General features: G+C 38.0%; 1 protein-coding gene and 1 pseudogene across 2 annotated transcripts; one reads left to right on the top strand and one right to left on the bottom strand.

The window, feature by feature from the left end:
• Positions 1-639: 639 nt before the first annotated feature.
• Positions 640-11478, top strand: LOC102145498 (uncharacterized). 2 transcript variants are annotated; one of them, XM_045378993.2, is made up of 4 exons: positions 640-981; positions 1766-1861; positions 9562-10923; positions 11009-11367. In XM_045378993.2, the coding sequence occupies exons 1-4, from the start codon at positions 828-830 to the stop codon at positions 11089-11091; spliced, it is 1695 nt and encodes a 564-aa protein (XP_045234928.2). In that variant the 5' UTR covers positions 640-827; the 3' UTR covers positions 11092-11367. The 2 variants fall into 2 exon arrangements, with proteins under 2 accessions (XP_045234928.2, XP_015295945.3); XM_015440459.4 differs by having other exon boundaries at positions 9562-11478.
• A 663-nt stretch (positions 11479-12141) lies between these two features.
• LOC102145137 (replication protein A 14 kDa subunit pseudogene) lies at positions 12142-13129 on the bottom strand (annotated as a pseudogene).
• Positions 13130-22586: the final 9457 nt, after the last annotated feature.

Consider the following 22586-nt stretch of genomic DNA (forward strand, 5'->3'; position numbering starts at 1 on the left):
GACGGAGTCTCACTCTGCCGCCCAGGCTGGAGTGCAGTTGCCAGATCTCAGCTCACTGCAAGCTCCGCCTCCCGGGTTCACGCCATTCTCCTGCCTCAGCCTCCCGAGTAGTTGGGACTACAGGCGCCCGCCACCGCGCCCGGCTAGTTTTTTGTATTTTTTAGTAGAGACGGGGTTTCACCGTGTTAGCCAGGATGGTCTCGATCTCCTGACCTCGTGATCCGCCCGTCTCGGCCTCCCAAAGTGCTGGGATTACAGGCTTGAGCCACCGCGCCCGGCCTTTTTATACTTTTTTTATACATGCTTTCGTTTTATACTTTATTATCCAGAAAAGTATCATATATACACTGATGTTGTGGATCTTATTCCACTCTTTTTTCAGAGTTAGAGAATACATAAGAGAGTATTTCTGTGTTGAAAATTATTTTCAACAAGGCGTGGTGGCTCACGCCTGTAATCCCAGCACTTTGGGAGGCCGCGGTGCATGGATCACCTGAGGTCAGGAGTTCGAGACCAGCCTGACCAATATGGTGAAACCCCATCTCTACTAAAATTACAAAAATTAGCTGGGCATGGTGGCGGGCGTCTGTAATCCCAGCTACTTGTGAGGCTGAGGCAAGAGAATCGCTTGAACCCAGGAGGCAGAGGTTGCAGTGAGCTGAAATTGCACCATTGCACTCCAGCCTGGGCAACAAGTGCAAGACTCTGTCTTAAAAAAGAAAAAAAAAATTTATCGGATGATTTAGTCATTCCTATAAGTCAGAACCTGTTCTCTTTACTCTCATTTCACCTTTAGTCAAATTAAAAATTCTGCCCTTGGCCACCTGATGTGTGTGTGTATGTGTGTTTTTCAGGGACCATTGACATTCATGGATGTGGTAATAAAATTTTCTCCAGAAGAGTGGCAATTCCTGGACACTGCACAGCAGAATTTATATAGGGATGTGATGTTAGAGAACTACAGAAACCTGGTCTTCCTGGGTGAGAATAACTTCAATACACAATTCTAAGATACTCTAAATTTTTCTTTTTTGTTGTTTTTGTAGAATGTTTTTTGGTAATTGATGCTTTGCATAAATGAGTTTCACATCAGTGTTTTGAAGAAAATCTTGGGAATTTGTCAGTGTAGAAAAGGATTTCTTTACGATAAACATCTTGAAGTTCACCTTGATCTGAACTTTCCACATTCCTGAGCAGACCTGTATTTTTTATTCTACATTAGTGACAATTTCAAAATTTAGTGACATAAAATATTGTTGCCCACATCTTAACATGTAATTGTCGACACCAGCTTTTGATTCATTGGTACTGAGTAGTTAAACTATTATTTATTTATTTATTTATTTATGAGAGGGAGTGTTGCTGTTGCCCAGGCTGGAGTACAATGGCGCGATTTTGGCTCACTTGAACCTCCCGGGTTCAAGAGATTCTTCAGCCTCAGCTTTCTGAGTCACTGGGACTACAGGCTTGTGCCACCAAGCCCAGCTAAGTTTTCTATTTTTAATAGAGAAGAGGTTTCACCGTGTTGGCCAGGCTGGTCTCGAACTTCTGACCTCAAGTGATCCACCCTCCTCCTCCTCCCAGATTGCTGGGATTACAGGCATGAGTCACCGTGCCCAGCCCATTTTCTAAATATTTAGAAGTTACTGTTATAAATTCGTGTTTTGGGGTTAATATACTAGAATATTCCATTCCGTTCTCTTTACTGAGCACATTATTTGAAGAATATGAGCAACATTCATGTTACTTATTTTTAATAAAACAGGTATTGGTGTCCCTAAGCCAGATTTGATCACCTGTCTGGAGCAAGGAAAAGAGCCCTGGAATATGAAAAGACACAAGATGGTAGCCAAACCCCCAGGTAGGTGAGAGTGAACACAATGGACAACACAGATGAGAGGTCCAAAGGTTAAGGAGAAAACCAGTCCTTAAAACAGATTTCGGGAAGCTGTGTTCCAAAGAAAATAGTTTCAAGAAAATCTATATTTTCATATTTTCAGGGGAACCATAAATATTTGCATAATTTTATAAAACTCTGTGTTAGGCCGGGCAAATGTCTCACGCCAGTAGCTCCAGCACTTTGGGAGGCCAAGGCGGGTGGATCACCTGAGGTCAGGAGTTCGAGACCAGCCTGGCCAACATGGTGAAACTCGTTCTCTACTAAAAATGTAAAAATTTCCTGGTCGTGGTGGTGCACGCCTGCTATTCGGTGTAATCCCTGCTATTCGGGAGGCTGAGGCAGGAGAATCGCTTGAATTAAGGAAGCAGAGGTTTCAGTGAGCCGGTGTCATGCCATTGCACTTCAGCTTGTGTGAGAAGAGAGAAAGTCCGTCTCAAAGTTAAAAAAAACAATAAAAAAACCTGTGTTAAACTATTTTTTAAGTTCTCTTGTTTTACCATGTTTAAAATATGTGAGAGTAGTGGTTTCTGTTCCATTTGTTTTTTCATTTTTCTGCATAATTCATCCTGTTTTTATTAGTATAGTCTTCAAATACAGTTTGGGATTATTAAGTGTGACATCCTCCCGGTTCTTTTTTGTCAAGATTGCTTTGGCTATTCAAAGTTTGTTGAAGTTTCATGTAAATTTTAGGATTGTGTTTTACATTACTATATAAAATATACCACTGGAGTTGTTTTTTTTTGTTTTTTTTTGTTTTTTTTTTTTGAGATGGAGTTTTGCTCTTGTTGCCCAGGCTGGAGTGCAATGGCACGATCTGGGCTTACTACTACCTCCGCCTCCTGGGTTCAAGCGATTCTCCTGCCTCCGCCTCCCGAGTAGCTGGGATTATAGGCATGTGCCACCATGCCCAGCTAATTTTTAGAGACAGGGTTTCACCATGTAGGCCAGGCTAGTCTTGAACTCCTGACATCAGGCGATTTGCCCACCTTGGCCTCCCAAAGTGCTGGGATTACAGGTGTGAGCCATTGTGCTTGTTTTTTTTTTTTTTTTTTTTTTTTTAATTGAGATTGAGTTTTGCATTTGTCGCCCAAGCTGGAGTGCAATGGCGCGATCTCGGCTCATTGCAACCTCTGCCTCCTGGGTTCAAGTGATTCTCCTGTCTCAGCTTCCCCACAGCTGGGATTATAGGGAAGAGCCACCACACCCAGCTACTTTTTGTATTTTTAGAGACAGGGTTTCATTATGTAGGTCAGGCTGGTTTCGAACTCCTGATCTCAGGTGAATCACCTGCCTAGACCTCCCAAGGTACTGGGATTACAGGTGCGAGCCACCACTTCGGGCCAATCACATGTGGTTTGCAAATAGTTTTACCAGTTTGCAAATATTTTACCAGTTTCCTTTGAAGAGAGACATTGTCACTCTTTTGATTTTTTTTTTTTTTTTTTTTTTGATGTGCAGAAATATTGAAGTATGGTGTGGTTAAATTTCTATTTTCTTTTTTCTGTTGTTCATGCATTTAATGTCATATCTAAGAAAATGGTGCCAAGACCAATTTCATGTCTTTCCCCTATATTTTTTATAAGAGAATTGTTATTTTTTATTTCTAAGTACCATATAAATATATATATACACACACACACCCCTATATATATATATATACACACATATATAAAATTTTCCTTTTTTTTTTTTTTTTTTAACAAGATGTAATGTTGTTCTGTTGCCCAGGTTGGAGTGCAGTGCCATCATCTTGGCTCACTCCAACATCCACCTCCTGGGTTCAAGTGATTCTCCTGCCTCTCAGCCTCTCGAATAGCTGGAATTACAGGCGCCTGCGACCATGCTCTGCTAATTTTTGTATTTTTAGTAGATACGGGGTTTCAACATATTCTCCAGCCTGGTCTCAAATTCCTGACCTCAGGTAGTCTGCCCACCTTGGCCTCCCAAAGTGTTGGGGTTACAGGTGTGAGCCACTGTGCGTGGCCCTAAAATACTTTTTGTATATAGTTCAAAGAAACAATCCAGCTTTATCAGTGTAGGTATCCAGTTTTCAAAATTATTATTTGAAGAGATTATTTTTTCTCCATTGTGTGCTCATGGTAACTTTGTGGAAGATCATTTGATCATATACAGAAGGTTTTATTTCTGAGCTCTTTATTCTTTTGTTTTTTTTCTTCTGTTTATCTTTGTGTTAGTATCACATTGTTTTTGGGATTGTAGCTTTTAATATGTTTTAAAATTCGGAAGTATAATACTAATTTTTCAGGGTGTTTGGCTAGTTATAGTTTACAATCAAATTTAAAATTTTTGAACAACATATTTGTTTTAAAAATCTGTGCTATTAGGATTTTATAAAGATTATGTTAAATTTGTTCACCCTTGTAGGTTGTATTGACATGTTAACAAAATAAAATTTTTTGACCTTTCAGCAAGTATATATTGAAGAGTGTGTTTTATATTTGTTTATTTTTCTAATCTCTTTTTAGAGACAGTGTCTTACTATGTTGTGCAGGCTAGTTTCAACCTCCTGGGCTCAAGCAGTTCTCTTGCCTTGGCCTCCAAAATTGTTAATATTACAGGCGTGAGCCACCATGCCTGTCCCGTGTGTTTTATTTTATGTATTTTTGGATTTGCCTGTTTTTCCTAGTTTCATTCAGTTTTGGTCAGAATACACATAGTGTATGATTTTGGTCTTAAGTTTATTTGTTGTTGTTGTTTTGAAACAGAATCTCACTCTGTCACTCTGACTTTTCTTTATAAGTTATCCACTTTCAGGTATTCCTCTATGTGCAAAATAATTAATAGAATCTATAATGTTGTCTATGCTTCCTGTTTTCTTATCGATCTTTTATCTGAATTTTTAATTTATTATTTAAAATGGGATTTTGGTGTCTAAAATCATTGCGTTGCTATGTATTTTCTGTTTCACTTTGCCAATATTTGCTTTATATATTTTGGATATATGTCTCATAATATATGATATTTATATATATGTATCATAATATATATGATAGTTATAGATTCCTGGTAAAGTGACCCATTTGACCATTACATATCAATTTTTGTCTCACATTAGTACTTGACTTAAGGCATATTATGCCTAATATAATTATGACCACCTCACTTAATTGCGGTTACTATTTACATGGAATATAGATTTTTTCCATTATGTTGCTTTCACCCTGTTTGACTCAATGCTAAAATGAGTCTCTTATAGACAGCATACTGTATTGCTTTTTTACTTAATCCTCTCACACATCTTGTTTCTTATTCTTTTTATAAATTTAATTAATTAATTAATTATTTTTTGAGACGAAGTCTTGCTCTCTTACCCAGGCTGGAGTGCCAGTGGCCGATCTCAGCTCACTGCAAGCTCCGCCTTCCAGGTTCACGCCATTCTCCTGCCTCAGCCTCCCGAGTAGCTGGGACTACAGGCGCCCGCCACCACGCCCGGCTAATTTTTTGTATTTTTAATAGAGATGGGGTTTCACCGTGTAGCCAGGATGGTCTTGATCTCCTGACCTTGTGATCCGCCCGCCTTGGCCTCCCAAAGTGCTGGGATTACAGGCATGAGCCACTGCGCCCGGCCCTTAAATTTAATTAATTATTTAGGATAGGATCTCACTCTGTTAACCAAGCTAGTTTGCAGTGGCCTTATCACAGCTCACCACACCCTCAACCTTCCCAAACTCAGATGATGTCAATTCAGCCTCTTAAGTAGCTGGGTTACTGGCATGTGCCATCATCACCCAGCTGGGTTTTTTGTTTGTTTGTTTGTATTTTTTGTAGAGACAGGGTTGCCCAGGCTGGCCTTGAACTACTGAGATCAAGTGATAAGGCCACTTGGGCCTCACAAAGTCCTGGGATTACATGATTACATTTCTCTCTCTCTTTTTTTTTTTTTGAGACAGAGTTTTGCTCTTGTTGCCCAGGCTGAAGTGCAATGGCACAATCTTGGCTCACCACGAGATCCACCTCTCAGGTTCACATGATTCTCCTGCCTCAGCCTTTTGAGTAGCTGGGATTACAGGCATGTGCCATCATGCCCAGCTAGTTTTGTGTTTTTAGTAGAGACAGGGTTTCTCCATGTTGGCCAGGCTGGTCTCAAACTCCCAACCTCAGGTGATCTTCCTGCCTCGGCCTCCCAAAGTGCTGGGATTATAGGCGTGAGTCATCGTGCCTGGCTACATTTCTTTTTATTAAGTTGTTTAATTTACATTTAAAATAATTGCTTAAAGATATGAAGTTACTATTAACAGTTTATTATTGTTTTATGTATTTTTTGTAGATATGTTTTTTCTCATTTCCTGTTTTACAGCCTTAATTGTTATTTTAATTTTGTGACATGCTTTGGTTATTTTTTATTGTTTCACATACTTTCTATAAATATGATGCAGTCATCCTGAAATATAATGTAATCATTTTGAAAAATGGAGATTAAATAAAACATCTTAAAGTTAAAACAATACATTTTAATATGATAACTTCAATTGAATACAAAAACCTATAGCTTTATATTTTCCAGTTTGTTATTGATATTATAAATATATTGTGTATCTATTAACAAATGTATGCAGATTTAGTCTTGGTTTTTATATATACAGAAGTTGTTTAAGGGTTTTATGTACCATCATTATAATAGAATTCTGTATGTGTCTCTATATTTACATTTAACAGAGAGCTCTCTCTATATATACATATATATATATTTTTTTTTTTTTTTTGAGAGGAGTTTTGCTCTGTCGCGCAGGCTGGAGTGCAGTGGCATGATCCCGGCTGAGCTCACTGCAACCTCCGCCTCACGGGTTCAAGCGATTCTCCTGCCTCAGCCTCCTGCGTAGCTGAGATTATAGGTATGAGCCATCACACTCAACTAAATTTTCTATTTTTAGTAGAGATGGGGTTTCAGCATGTTGGTCAGGCTGGTCTTGAACTCCTGACGTCAGGTCATCTGCCCGCCTTGGCCTCCTAAAGTGCTGGGATTTTATGATGCTATCCAGCATGATTTTATTTTATTTATTTATTTAAAAAAATTTTTTTGTTTTGAGACGGAGTCTTGCTCTCTCGCCCAGGCTGGAGTGCAGTGGTGCAATCTCAGCTCACTGTAAGCTCTGCCTCCTGGGTTTACGCCATTCTCCTGCCTTCAACAAGATTGAAACTCCATCTCAAAGAAAAAAAATGCTTCCTCAAATTTTTAATTTTTATATTGTTCTCTAGAATTCTTTAAATTTTATAGAATAATTACGATTGTTTTCTGCATCATTATAACAATGGTAAGAAATTTCATTTTTATGTATGTGCATTTCTTTCCTAGAAAATAATGTATTTTTATATGATTGTGTGTTATTTTCTATCTCTCTTTTTTATTTTTGAGATGGATTCTTGCTCTGTCACCCAGGCTGGAATTCAGTGGTGCAATCTCGGCTCACTGCCACCTCCACTTCCTGGGTTCAAGTGATTCTCCCTCCTCAGCCTCCTGAATAGCTGGGATTATAGGCAGACACCACCACACCTGGCTAATTTTTGTATTTTTAGTGGAGACAGGGTTTTTCCATGTTGGCCAGGCTGATCTTGAACTCCTGACCTAAGGTGATCCATCTGCTTTGGCCTCCCAAAGTGCTGGTATTACAGGTGTGAGTCACCATACCTGGCCTGTTGTTTTCTTGAATCATGTTATTTTCAGTGGAAGAAACTGCTTTCGGTATCTTTTATACATAGGGCACATGCAGCGCCAATATACTTTTTCAGAATTTGATTACTTTGGAAGGTTTTTTTGTTTTATTTTTGGCAGGACAGATTTGCTGATAGTATTATTCTCAGTTGGTAGCTATTTTTTCAAGACTTTGACTATATCACACAGTTCCCATCTGGCCTCCAAAATTTTTGTTGACAATTTAGTGGTTATCTGAAAGCCTGCTTGTAACTGCAAGCAGTTTCCAAGATTCTCTTTTTGTCTGTGACTTTTAAAAGTGTGCCTATATATGTGTTTGCTATAAATATTTTTGTGTTTTTCCTAGTTTGTTGAGCTTCTTCATTTTTATTTTATGTTTTCTTTTAGAATTTTTTTGTTTGTTTTTGTTGAGACAGAGTCTTCATCTGTCTCCCAGGCTGGAGTGCAATGGTGTGGTCTTGGCTCACTGCAACCTCCACCTCCCAGGTTCAAGCAATTCTCCTGCCTCAGCCTCCTGAGTAGCTGGGAGTACAGGTGCTTGCCACCACACCCAGCTAATTTTTTGTATTTTTAGTAGAGATGGGGTTTCACCATGTTAAGCAGGATGGTCTCGATCTCTTGACCTTATGATCTTCCCGCCTTGGCCTCCCGAAGTGCTGGGATTATAGACATGAGTCACCGCGCCTGGACACAATTTTTTAGTTATAATTTTTTTTTTATATTTTTTACTTCCACAATTTCTGTTTTTTTGATATTTCATACTTTCGTTACCCTCATTTTTCTGTTTTTCTATAGTTATCTGTTTCCGTTTCACTCATCGAGTATTTATATATTTGAATATAAAATTATTCACTTTATTTTCAATTTTTAAAATTAATACAAACATCTTTTTTTTTTTTTTTTTTTTTTGAGATGGAGTCTTGCTCTGTCCCCCAGCCTGGAGTGCAGTGGTGCGATCTCGGCTCACTGCAAGCTCTACCTCCCGGGTTTACGCCATTCCCCTGCCTCATCCTCCTTAGTAGCTGGGACTACAGGCGCACACCGCCACGCCCAGCTAATTTTTTGTATTTTTAGTAGAGATGGAGTTTCACTGTGTTAGCCAGGATGGTCTTGATCTCCTGACCTCGTGATCCGCCAGCCTTGGCCTCCCAAAGTGCTGGGATTACAGGCATGAGCCACCGTGCCCGGCCTATAAACATCTTTTTTATAATTTATTTCTGAAAACTTTATGATATATTTGATGGAACTGTGGTGCCCTATTTTGTATACATTGTAGTCTTTAAGATTTGGATGTTATTAAAAGCTACCTGTCACATAAGTTATGGCATAGTCTGAAAATAATTATCTTGGTTAGAGATGTTGGGAGTCTGTCAAACAGGTTCTTATGACATGTCTTGTCTGAATTTAGTGTTTACTTTCTAGTTAAAGAAGTTTATTCATGTTTCTTTAGAGTCATCACTTGCTACACCTGTTCCCTGTCTGTTACACTGCAGTTTCTCTGCTACTGTAACATTTACATTTAGTCTCAGCAAACTCAAAGTGTCACTTCAAAGTATATGACTTTATGTTATTGGAAACAGAAACGAAGTGTCTGGAAAAGCCCCTAGAAGACGGAAATAAAGATGAATGTGCCAGTATTTTACTTGTCTTTTAAAAAAGAATTCAGGAGCTTACTATTTACTTGTAAAGGTTCTTTGGTATATTGGGGAGCAGGAAGAGCTGTTTTGGGTAGATGTAATAAACTTTTCTCTTCATTCTATGAGGGTCTTTGGGGCACTGCACCTACTTAACTCATTTTTACATTTTCCACAAATGTATTTTGGTCTGTATGTTTTTGTTACATTTGTATGTCTATGAAGTAATTATGGCCTGTGGTATTTTCCTATGCCATCTTGCTTATGTAGTTTGTATAATTTTATAGCTTAGATTTGTAAAGTATATCCATCTGAGTCTAGTAAGTGAAGTAATTTGTTATTTTTATTTTTTTCAGTTGTGTATTCTCATTTTGCCCAAGACCTTTGGCCAGAGCAGGGCATAAAAGATTCTTTCCCAAAAGTAATACTGAGAAGATATGGAAAATATGGACATGACAATTTACAATTAAGAAAAGGCTGTGAAAGTGTGGATGAGTGTAAGATGCACAAAGGAGGTTATGATGAACTTAAGCAATGTTTGATAACTACCCGGAACAAAATATTTCAGTGTGATAAATATGTAAAAGTCTTTCATAAATTTTCAAGTTCAAATAGCCATAACATAAGACATACTGGAAATAATTCTTTCAAATGTAAAGAATGTGGCAAATCATGTTGCATGCTTTCACACCTAACTCAGCATGAAAGAACTCATACTAGAGTGAATCGTTACAAATGTAAAGACTGTGGCAAAGCCTTTAGTATGCCCACAAGTCTTAATAATCATAAGAGAATTCATACTGGAGAGAAACCCTACAAATGTGAAGAATGTGGCAAAGCTTATAACTGGCCTTCAATCATTAGTAAACATAAGAGAATTCATACTGGAGAGAAACCCTACAAATGTGAAGAATGTGGCAAAGCCTTTAGTGAGTCCTCAAGCTTTAATAATCATAAGAGAATTCATACTGGAGAGAAACCCTACAAATGTGAAGAATGTGGCAAAGCTTATAACTGGCCTTCAATCGTTAGTAAACATAAGCGAATTCATACTGGAAAGAAACCCTACAAATGTGAAGAATGTGGCAAAGCCTTTAGTGAGTCCTCAAGCCTTAATAATCATAAGAGAATTCATACTGGAGAGAAACCCTACAAATGTGAAGAATGTGGCAAAGCTTATAACTGGCCTTCAACCATTAGTAAACATAAGAGAATTCATACTGGAAAGAAACCCTACAAATGTGAAGAATGTGGCAAAGCCTTTAGTGAGTCCTCAAACCTTAATAGTCATAAGAGAATTCATACTGGAGAGAAACCCTACAAATGTGAAGAATGTGGCAAAGCCTTTAGTGAGTCCTCAAGCCTTAATAATCATAAGAGAATTCATACTGGAGAGAAACCCTACAAATGTGAAGAATGTGGCAAAGCTTTTAAAATACGTGCATACCTTACTACACATAACAGAATTCATACTGGAGAGAAACCCTACAAATGTAAAGAATGTGGCAAAGCCTTTAGTGGGTCCTCAAGCCTTAATAATCATAAGATAATTCATAGTGGAGAGAGACCCTACAAATGTGAAGAATGTGGCAAAGCTTTTAAAATACGTGCATACCTTACTACACATAACAGAATTCATACTGGAGAGAAACCCTACAAATGTGAAGAATGTGGCAAAGCCTTTAACCGATCCTCATCCCTTACTATACATAACAGAATTCATACTGTAGAAAAACCTTACAAATGTAAACAATGTGGCAAAGGTTTTAGCCAATCCTCATCCCTTACTAAACATAAGATAATTCATACTACAGAGAAACCCTACAAATGTGAAGAATGTGGCAAAGCCTTTAACAAGTCCTCAATTCTTAACATACATAAGATGATTCATACTAAAGAGAAACCACAAACCTTAAAGATGTGATAATGCTTTTTATGAAAGCTCAAACTTTTTTAAATATGAAAGAAATCATGCTGGTGAGAGAGAACTAGAAATGTGAAGAATACGACAAAGCCTTTAAAGGCTATTTAAATAGTCTTCTCACTTGATTGTAGGTAAGATACTTTATACTCGAGAAAACTACAAGTGTGAAGAATGTGGCAAAACTTAACTAATGCTCATACCTTAGTGCACAGGAAATAATTTATTTTTGAGACAAATTGTACAAATATAAAGAACGTGACAAAGCCATTAATAACTGCTCACATCTTAACATCAGAGAGCTAATACAAGCATTAAAGGTGCAATTACTGTCAAAAGATCTTCCAGAAAATAGAAGCCTTTAAAATGTATTAAATTTATTGCTGTAAATTCTTATGGCTTACAATTCAGAATCTCTACATGCAAATTTTTTTTAAATTTTTCTGGTACTCATACTAGACCCATGAATTTGATTCTTATTTTTTTTTTTTTTGTATGTACCATTTTAGTTTTTATTAATAAAATAGAAACCTAAACTCAGAGAACTGCTTTATTCTTGCATCTAATCTGACCATACATTGAAGTAGCAATTCTTTTTTTTTTTTTTTTTTTTTTTTTGAGACGGAGTCTTGCTCTGTAGCCCGGGCTGGAGTGCAGTGGCCGGATCTCAGCTCACTGCAAGCTCCGCCTCCGGGTTTACGCCATTCTCCTGCCTCAGCCTCCGGAGTAGCTGGGACTACAGGCACCCGCCACCTCGCCCAGCTAGTTTTTTGTATTTTTAGTAGAGACGGGGTTTCACGGTGTTAGCCAGGATGGTCTCGATCTCCTGACCTCGTGATCCGCCCGTCTCGGCCTCCCAAAGTGCTGGGATTTCAGGCTTGAGCCACCACGCCCGGCCCAGCAATTCTTTATAAAAGGACTTAGGTGAGAACTGTCAATTATATCAGTTCCATCAAAAACTCTAGGTTGGAATATCTTAAAAAGAGCAAATTAAATATGAGAAAGCACAGAAATCTCCCCCTCAAACAAGAGGGGCTTCCTTTAATAGTCTTTAATGTAGCTCATTTGCAATTGTATGAAAATCCATCAAGATCAATCATGTTACACAATCCCTAAAGGATAAAACTGAGGGAACTCATGGATAATTTTCACAGCTTCGTTGTAAAGTCCAAGATCAAAAGGATGGTTATCTTCTTTAAACTGGACATAAGATGTACACAAGATGGTGGCCTTCGCGGTTACTTTTCCAACCACTTCCATAATTCCAGAGATTTCTTCATCAAGGGGTTCCATCAACTCGATGGTTCCATTTTTTCCTTCTCCATCTGAAAGAATAAACATTTTTCCAGTGGGATGAATCTTTTCCAGCCTCTCTACGAAGCAGACAGGCTTGTCTATGAACTGGGCTAGCATGCTGGCCTTGATGCGCGACCTCGGCAACTCCATCATGTCCACCATGATTATGGCCCAAGGTGTGGCTGGCGGGAAACCCACAGACCACTGAAACTGTGTGCCCCGCGGTGTCTGTGGGGCAGATTTCTTCTGTTTTATAAAGTATTCGTTATGTTAGCTGGTCAGTGATTATAGGAATTGTTTTTATGAGATTTAGTAGTGCACACAAAGTAATTTTCAAAGGTAATTCCATTAGTGTATTAAGTTTTAGTGTTAGAACATTCCATTTTGTTCTTTTAAGTGCAGAAACTTACATAGGCCTACTTTTATTTTTATTTTTTATTTTTTGAGATGGAGTTTCACTGTTATCACCCAGGCTGAAGTGCAGTGGTGCAATCTTGGCTCATTGCAGCCTCCACCTCCCAGGTTCAAGTGATTCTCCTCCCTCAGCCTCCCGAGTAGCTGGGATTAAAGGCATCTGCCACCACGCCTGGCTAATTTTTGTATTTTTAGTAGAAATAGGGTTTCATTGTGTTGGCCAGCCTGGTCTCGAACTCCTGACCTCAAATGATATGCCCACCTCGGCCTCCCAAAGTACTGGGATTACAGGCGTGAGTCACCGCACCCAGCTGAGCCTATCTTTATGTAGTTATTTTTTTAAAAAAAATTTTATTATTGACATAAATTTTATTTATTGAGTCAATTTGTTCAGGTAAGTACTAGGGAAGCTTCGTAACTTTTGAGGATGTTTTTATATGTAAAATATATCAACGAACATGACAGTGCTTGCTATGTAACAGATGCTCCATAATAAGGCAGAAATATTCGTGCTAAACTTAGTTTGTAACTTTGATTCAGAAATGAAAAATACCACTGGGCCAGGTGCAGTGACTCACGCCTATAATCCCAGCACTTTGGAAGGCAGAGTTGGGCAGATCATAAGGTCAGGTGATGAGACCATCGTGGCTAACACAGTGAACCCTGTCTCCACTGAAAATACAAAAAATTAGCCAGCCATGGTAGTAGATGCCTGTAGTTGCAGCTACTCAGGTTGCTGAGGCAGGTGAATGGTGTGAATCTGGGAGGTGGAGCTTGCAGTGAGCCAAGATTTCACCGCTGCACTCCAGCCTGGGCAACAGAGCTGGACTCTGTCTCAAAAAAAAAAAAAAAATACCAGCTGGGCGTGGTGGCTCATGCCTGTAATGTCAACACTTTGGGAGGCCGAGGTGGGTAGGTCACCTGAAGTCAGGAGTTCAAGACCAGCCTGGCTAACGTGGTGAAACCCCATCTCTACCAAAATACAAAACTTAGATAGGCATGATGGCAGGTGCCTGTAACACCACCTCCTTGGAAGGTTGAGACATGAGAATTGCTTGAATGTGGGAGGCAGAGGTTGCAGTGAGCCGAGATCATGCCATTGCACTCCAGCCTGGGCGACAGACTTTTCTCAAAAAAATAAAATATCAATGCTGAGGATACAACATAGATTTTTTTTTTCATGTGGAGAGGACACTTTTTTTCAGGCTGCAAAGCTGAATCTTGCTGAATTTAAAGAGAGATCCTGCTGCTTTCATTTCCTAATTATCTTGATTTTTTTTTTTTAACTTTTTATGTGTATTCTAACTGTGTGTCACAGCCCTTTTTCTTCTTGCTCTATTATGGCTACAGGTTTCTCACTTATCTCCATGCCATGTCATTTCACATGGTACTTTGTAGGTTCTGATGAGAAAGTTGGTACTTTTTAATGCATTGAAAAATTGGTTTTAACTAGAGTTTGCTTATTAACATAACTTTCAGATTAGTTAATTAAAAGACATAACACTTTCCACAAGAATATATCAGCATAGAATTTATATCAGTGAGAAGAATATATCAGCATGGTTTTGTTTATAAAAGGAAAACCTTGTTAGATTCTCACACAAAGAGTGAAAAATATAGTTTGCTAAAATAGATGTCTTAGAAATTTAGTTTTTAAGAGTTGATTGTAAGTGAACAATTTCAAATTTAATTTTTATAATGTACTTATAGCATGAGTTATGTTTTCTATACAGTATCTTCAATTTTTAAGTGTGAATTTTGAAGTTGGCAAAATAATAAAGTGATCTCTGGATTTGATATTTGATGTAATTTTTTTTCATGTTGATACTACAATTTGGAGGAACTTCTCACTTTTTTTTCTAGTCTACAGTATTTACTCTTTGTCACCTAATTGTAGTCAACTCCCTGGTCCTTTTCTCTGGAAAACTTTTGGAGAACATGGCTGCTTTTGGATTAAAATATTTCCTATTATTTTGCATAAAAACTAGTTTACTGTGTTCACGGAGTGGCCAGTCATGGGACCGTAAGCAACAGCTGCACCTTTTAGTGTTTTTCTTATTATTACCATCAACAACAGAAACTCTAAATACCCTATGCTTGAAATAAAAGCCCTAACGTACATTGGCTCTTCCCATACACTCTGCTGGGTCCAGAAAATGCTGTTAAATATTAGAATTTCTAAGCTGGGCATGGTGGCTCACGCCTGTAATCCCAGCACTTTGGAAGGCTGAAGTGGGTGGATCACCTGAGGTCAGGAGTTTGAGACCAGCCTGGTCAACATGGTGAAACCCCGTCTTTACCAAAAATAGAAAAATTAACTGGGCATGGTGGTGGGTCTCTGTAGTCACAGCTACTCGGAAGGCTGAGGCAGGAGAATCCCTTGAATCCAGGAGGCAAAGGTTGCATTGATCCAAGATTGTGCCATTGTACTCCACTCTGTCTTAAATAAGTAAATAAAATAAATATCAGAGTTCCTATGGTCATGGCTGACAAACTAAATGACAAAAACTTTTTGATAGTATTCAGCTGTTTAAGACAAAGACACAGTACTTGAAACATTGTTATAAATATATATATACACGTACGTGTGTGTGTGTGTATGTATGTGTGTGTGTATATATATATATATATAATTTTTAGATAAAGGTCTTGCTGTGTTACCCAGCTGAAGTGCAGTGGCATGGTCTCAGCTCACTAAAACTTCCACATTTCAGGGTCAAGCAATTCTCATGTCTGAAATAGCTGGGATTACAGGTTGGTGGCACCATGCCTTGGCTACTTTTTCTATTTTTCATGGAGATGGGGTTTCTTCATGTTGGCCAGGCTGGTCTTGACCTCAAGCGATTCACCCACCTTGGCCTCCCAAATTGCTGGAATTACATGTGTGAGCCAGTGCCTCCATTTAATTATATGTGTGTATGTGTGTGTGTGTGTGTATATATATATATATATAAATTTCTTTTTTCCAAAATGGTCTCACTCTGTCCTCCAGGCTGAAGTGCAGTGCAGCCTCCACCTACTGGGTTTAAGTGATTCTCCTGCCTCACTCTTCTGAGTAGCTGGGACTACAGGCCACCACTCCTGGTTAATTTTTGTATTTTTGGTAGAGACATGGTTTCACCCTGTTAGCCAGGCTGCTCTTGAACTCCTGACCTCAGGTGATCCACCCACCTTGGCCTCTCAAAGCACTGATTACAGGTATGAGTCACCATGCCAAGCTAAAAATACACTTTTCAAGTTGACAGATAAAATGTGTATTCTGCAAAACAATATTTTTAGGTATGTATATATCGTCACATGCTTAATTCTAGGTAATTAATGCTTTACCTCATGTAGTTAACATTTTTGCTGTGAGATCACGTGGCATTGTCTTAACATTTTTTGAAAACCAGAAATACATTAGAATAAACTATAGTCATTGTGCTGTACAATAAATATTTTGGACTTATTCCTCTTATTCAAGTATAATTATATATTCTTTTCTTTCTAACTGCCCATTCTAAACAACTTGGCATCTGGTATTCACCATTTGATTCTCTACAGCAATGAGATTGTTCTTTAGAATTCTTGTGTAAGTGAGACCGGGCCTGGTGGCTCACGCTTGTAATCCCAGCACGCTGGGAAGCCAAGGCAGGTGAATCACTTGAGGACAGGAGTTCAACACCAGCCTGACCAACATGGTGAAACCCTGTCTCTACTGAAAACACACAAAAAATAGCCAGGCATGGTGGTGGGCACCTGTAATCTCAGCTACTTGGGAGGCTGAGGCAGGAGAATTGCTTGAACCCAGTGAAGGTTGCAGTGAGCTGAGGTCACACCATTGCAATCCAGGCTGGGAACCTTGCAAAACTGTCTTAAAAAAAAAAAAAAGTGTAAGTGATACCATAAGATAGTATTCATTCTGTGTCTGGCTTATTTAAAGTAATATAATGTTCTCCAGGTTAATCCATGTTACTGAAAGTAATAGAATTTTCTTTTTTAAAAGATGAATAGTATTCAATTTTGTGTGTATACCGCATTTATTTTATTTACTCATTAGATGTCAAACTGTTGACTCTGTATGTTGGCTATTGTGAGGAGTGCTGCAAACAACATAGAAGTGCAAATGTTTCTTTTCTTTTTTAGACAGGGTCTTGTTCTGTCGCCCAGGCTGGAGGCAGAGGCCTGATCTCGGCTCACTGCCACCTCCGTCTCCCAGGTTCAAGTGATTCTCCTGCCTCAGCTCCCAAGTAGCTGGGATTACAGGCACGCACCACTGTGCCTGGCTAATTTTTGTATTTTTAGTAGAGACGAGGTTTCATCATGTTGATCAGGCTGGTCTTGAACTCCTGACCTTGTGATCCACCAGCCTCAGCCTCCCGAAGTGCTGGGATTAAAGACGTGAGCCACCGTGCCCAGCCAAATGTTTCTTCATCCTTATTTTATTTGTTGTGGATATATATCCAGTATTGAAATTATTGTATTATATAATAATTTTGATCTTATGTTTTTTTGTGAAATCTCTTTCGTTTTTCATAATTACCGTCCTCATTTACATTAAAACCAACAGTGTGCAAGCATTCCCTTTTCTTCATCTCTATGCCAACACTTTTTTTAAATTTTTTTAATTTTTATTTTTTTGAGACCGAGTCTTGCTCTTGTTGCCCAGACTGGAGTGCAATGGCACGATCTCAGCTCACCACAACCTCCGCCTTCCAGGTTCAAGCGATTCTCTTGCCTCAGCCTCCCGAGTGACTGGGATTACAAGCATGTGCTACCGCACCTGGCTAATTTTGTATTTTTAGTAGATACAGGGTTTCTCCATGTTGGTCAGGCTGGTCTTGAACTCCCAACCTCAGGTGATCCGCCTGCCTCGGCCTCCTAAAGTGTTGGGATTATATTTTGCCAACTTCAAAAATTCACACTTAAAAAGGCATGAGCCACCGTGCTTGGTCATTTTATTTATTTATTTTTTTGAGACGGAGTCTTGCTCTGTCGCCCAGGCTGGAGTACAGTGGCCAGATCTCAGCTCACTGCAAGCTCCGCCTCCCGGGTTCACGCCATTCTCCTGCCTCAGCCTCCCAAGTAGCTGGGACTACAGGCGCCCGCCACTTCGCCTGGCTAGTTTTTTGTATTTTTTCAGCAGAGACGGGGTTTCACCGTGTTAGCCAGGATGGTCTCGATCTCCTGACCTCATGATCCACCCGTCTCGGCCTCCCAAAGTGCTGGGATTACAGGCTTGAGCCACCGTGCCTGGCCCATTTTTTTAATTTTTAATAAAAATCATTTTAACAGTGGTGAGCAGGTATCTTGTAGTTTTTTTGTTTTTTGGCATGCCTTTCTCTGATAATAATTGACACTGAGTATTTTTTAATATATTTGTTGTACATGTGTATATTTTGAAATATAAGGTTTGTGCTAATTTTTAGTAGTTATTAGTTTTTTTTGTACAGTTATTTGAGGTTTTTTTTTTTTTTTTTTTTTTTGAGATGGGGTCTTTCTCTGTCGCCAGGCTGGAGTGCAGTGGCGTGATCTCAGCTCACTGGAACCTCCAACACCCTAGTTAAAGTGATTCTTCTGCCTCAGCCACCCGAGTAGCTGGGATTACAGGCATGTGCCACCACCCCAAACTAATTTTTGGATATTTAGTAGCGATGGGATTTCTCCATTTTGGCCAGGATGGTCTCAGTCTCCTGATCTCATGATCCACCCACCTCGGCCTCTCAAAGTTCTGGGATTACAGACGTGAGCCACCCTGCCTGGCCTTGAGTTTCTTACATATTTTTGATGTTAAACTCTTGTCATGTGTATGATTTGCAAATATTTTGTCCCTTTTTTTAGTTGTTTCATTCTGTTTTATCATTCTGTGCAGCAGCTTTTTAATTAAAAGTAATCTGAGTAATCCATTTTTCCTTTGGTTATCTGGGATTTTGAGGTTAAATTAAAAAATTCACTGCCCAGGTCAATGTTATGATTTCACAATATTTTTTGTACTAATTTTAGAGTTTCAGGCCTTACATTTAATAACCTAATTTATTTTGAGTTGATTTTTATATATGGTGTGAGATTAGGATCTCATTGCTCTGTATGTGGATGTAAAGTTTCCTTAACCATTTATTGAAGATACTGTTCTTTAAGAAATTGTCACCTTTATATTTGTGTGAAATGTATTTCATTTCTTACTATAATGTTCTTTATACTGTACGGTGTTTCAACTTTTTGGTTAAAAGTATTTCAAAGTTTAGTTACTAGAGTTTTTGTAGATGGGATTTTTAAAAAATTTCATTTTGATATATTTATTATTGTACAGAAATGCTACTGAATTTTGGGTATTGCTTTTGTATTCTGTGAGTTTAATGAATTTGTTTATTATAATAGCTTTTAGTCAAGTCAGGCTTTTCTATACTTAAGATTGCATATAGAAATAAAAGATTACTAAACAGGGATAATTTACTTTTTCCAATTTGTATGCCTTTGGTGTTATTCTCTTCTCTGTTATGTTTAATAAGACTAAAAAAAGTGCACATTCTTGCCTTGTTCTAGCTCTTAGAGTAAAATCTGTAACTTTTTTTGTTTAGTATGTTGTTAGCTGTGCATTTTTTTGGTTACATACAGCATTTATCAGCTTGAGTTGCATTGCTGCTATACTTAAGTTTTTCAGAGATGTATTATGGTTGAATGTTGAATTTTGTCAAATTTTTATTCTGCATCTATTTATATAGTAGAGTTGTGAAATCACAAATAATTCCGCATAAATACAAAACATCCTCAGAAACTTCTATGGACATCTCTATGCATGGGAACTACAAAATTTAGAGAAAATAGATAAACTGAATACAAACAACTTCCAAGATTGAATCAGGAATTAACAGAAGTCTTGAAGGGAGCAAAGAGCATAAAGTGTATAATGAATTAGTAATTAAAAAAAAAAAACCTATCAACCACAAAAAGCCCTGGATCGGATGAATCCGCAGAAAATTTTATCACATATGCAAAGATGAGCTGGTCCTAATTGTACTGATTGTATTCCAAAAAAATCATGGTGGGATTCCACCTTAACTTGTTACATAAAATTAGTATCGTGTTGCTCTCAAAATCTAGTGAAGACAGAACAACAAAAACAATTACAGGCCCATATTCCTGTTGAACACAGAAACAAAAATCCTCCATGAAATACTAGGAAGCTGAGTTCATAAGGAAATAAAGTTATTTTGCCACAGTCATGTGAGCTTTATTCTATGAATGCAAGAATGTTTCATCATATGCAAGTCAATAAGTGTAATTCAGCATGTGAATATAATTTTAAGCAAAAAAGTATATATCACAATATATGCAGAAATAGCATTCAAGAAAATTCAATATTGACTCATGAACATATTCTCAAAAACCTTGGCATTCAAGAATCATACCTCAAAATAATAAGAGGCATGTATGACAAATCCTCAGCCAACATCATACTGAACAGGAAAAAGCTGGATACATTCTCTCTAAGAATAAAAATAATACAAGAATATTCACTCTAAACAGTCCTATTCAACATAATTCTGGAAGTCCTAGCAAGAGCAATCCAAAAAAGAAAGAAAAGGAATCTAAATTAAGTCAAATTATCTGCACTGATGATATTCTTTTTCTAGAACCATTAAAGATTAGACCAGAAGACCCCTCTGCCTAAAAAAAGACTAAAGCAAAGTCTTAGGATACAAAATTACTATATAGAAATGCGTAGCATTTCTGTACACCAATAACAAGCTAAGAAAAAAAATTCAAGAACATAGTTCTATTTACAATAGCCACAAAGAAAAAATAATATATGTAGAAATGCATTAAATCAAGGAAGTATCTCTACAAGGAGAACATTAAACACTGCTGAAAAAAATGATACAAAACAAATAAATGGAAAAGCATTTCATGCTCATGAATTTGAAGAATCAACACTTAAAATGTTTATGCTGCATAAAGCAAGCTACAGATTAAGTGCTATTTCAAACCATCAATGACTTTTAAAAATAGAATTAAGAAAAGAAGCCTGTGAGCAGTGGTTCACGCCTGTAGTGCCAGCACTTTGGGAGGCTGAGGTAGGCAGATCACTTGGGGTAGGATTTCGAGACCAGCCTGGCCAACATGGTGAAACCCTATCTCTACTAAGAGTTTAAAAAAAAAAAAAAAAAAAAAGCCAAATGTGGTGGTGTACGCCTGTAATTGTAGCTACTCAGGAGGGTGAGATGGGAGGATTGCTTGAACCTGGGAGACAGGGTGCATTGAGCCGAGATAACACCATTGCACATTCCAGACTGGACAACAGAGTGAAACTCCGTCTAAAAAAAAAAAACAAAACTTTTAAAATATATATGGAAGAATAAAAGAATCCAAATAGTAAAGGCAACTTTAGACAAAAAGGACAAACCTGGAGATCTTCCATTACTTATCTTTAAACTGTACTATAAGCTACAGTAATCTGTATAATATATTTCTGGTACAAAAATATACATATAGACCAAAGCAAAAGATGAGAGAGCCCTGAAATAAAGCTACAGTACTCCAACTTATTATTGAAAAAGTCTATAGAAATAAAGGAAAAATAACTTTCTATGCAATAAATAGCAGTGGGAAAACTGGCTAGTCATATGCAAAAGAAAATTGAATCCCTACCTCATATCATAAGAAATATGACAAGATAGATTTATAACTGAGTCTTCAAGCCACAGAAATCCTAGAAGAACACATAGAAGGTACATTTCTAGACACTGGCTTCTAGAAATAATTTATGACTAACACCTTAAAAGTGAATGCAGGCCGGGCGCGGTGGCTCAAGCCTGTAATCCCAGCACTTTGGGAGGCCGAGACGGGCGGATCACGAGGCCAGGAGATCGAGACCATCCTGGCTAACACAGTGAAACCCCGTCTCTACTAAAAAAATACAAAAAACTAGCCGGGCGAGGTGGCGGGCGCCTATAGTCCCAGCTACTCGGGAGGCTGAGGCAGGAGAATGACGTAAACCCGGGAGGCGGAGCTTGCAGTGAGCTGAGATCCGGCCACTGTACTCCAGCCCGGGCGACAGAGTGAGACTCCGTCTCAAAAAAAAAAAAAAAAAAAAAAAAAAAAGTGAATGCAACAAAAATTAAAATTTTAAAATGGCGCCTAAGTAAACTAAGGAGCTTTTACACAGTGAAAAGCTAAAGTAAACATAGAGCCTACAGTGTGGAATAAATTATTTGTATACTGCATATTGCAAAGGATTAATACCTGCAGTCTATAAGAAATTTAATAAGAAAGAAAAGTGACATAAATACTTCTCAAAGGAAGACTAAAAGCTGCCAATAAACATGCAGAAAATTGCTCAATATCTAATCAGAGAGATGTAAAATTTTGGAGAGAAGAAAATATTTATAAACTTGGTGAAAATGCAAATTCAGCCCCTGTGAAACAGTTTCTAGATTTTTCACAGAACTGAAAATAGAATTGCCATTTGACCCATTAACCCCTTTTTTGGGTATCTACACAAAGGAAAATAAAGAATTTTACAAAAATGACACCTGTACTTACATGTTTATTGCAGCACTATTTACAGTGGCAAAAACATAGGTACTTAGGAATCTTAGATTGGAATTTAAAAATGAGGTATTTATACACCATGAAATACTATGTAGCCACAGAGAATTAAGTAATGTCCTTTGCAGCAACATGGATGAAGCAGAAGGCCATTGTTTTAAGCAAATTAACACAGAATAGACAGACAAATACCACATGATCTCACTTACATGTTGGAGGTAA

Source organism: Macaca fascicularis, chromosome 19 (assembly GCF_037993035.2).
Source record: "Macaca fascicularis isolate 582-1 chromosome 19, T2T-MFA8v1.1".
Lineage (NCBI taxonomy): Eukaryota > Metazoa > Chordata > Mammalia > Primates > Cercopithecidae > Macaca > Macaca fascicularis.

What these genes read in the sequence shown, in the direction of transcription:
- LOC102145498 (XM_015440459.4), top strand. Translation starts at nt 828, where the DNA reads ATGTGTGTGTGTATGTGTGTTTTTCAGGGACCATTGACATTCATGGAT. An exon ending in CAGAAACCTGGTCTTCCTGG is followed by an intron (nt 982 to 1,765) that starts GTGAGAATAACT and finishes TTAATAAAACAG; the next exon opens with GTATTGGTGTCCCTAAGCCA. An exon ending in GATGGTAGCCAAACCCCCAG is followed by an intron (nt 1,862 to 9,561) that starts GTAGGTGAGAGT and finishes TATTTTTTTCAG; the next exon opens with TTGTGTATTCTCATTTTGCC.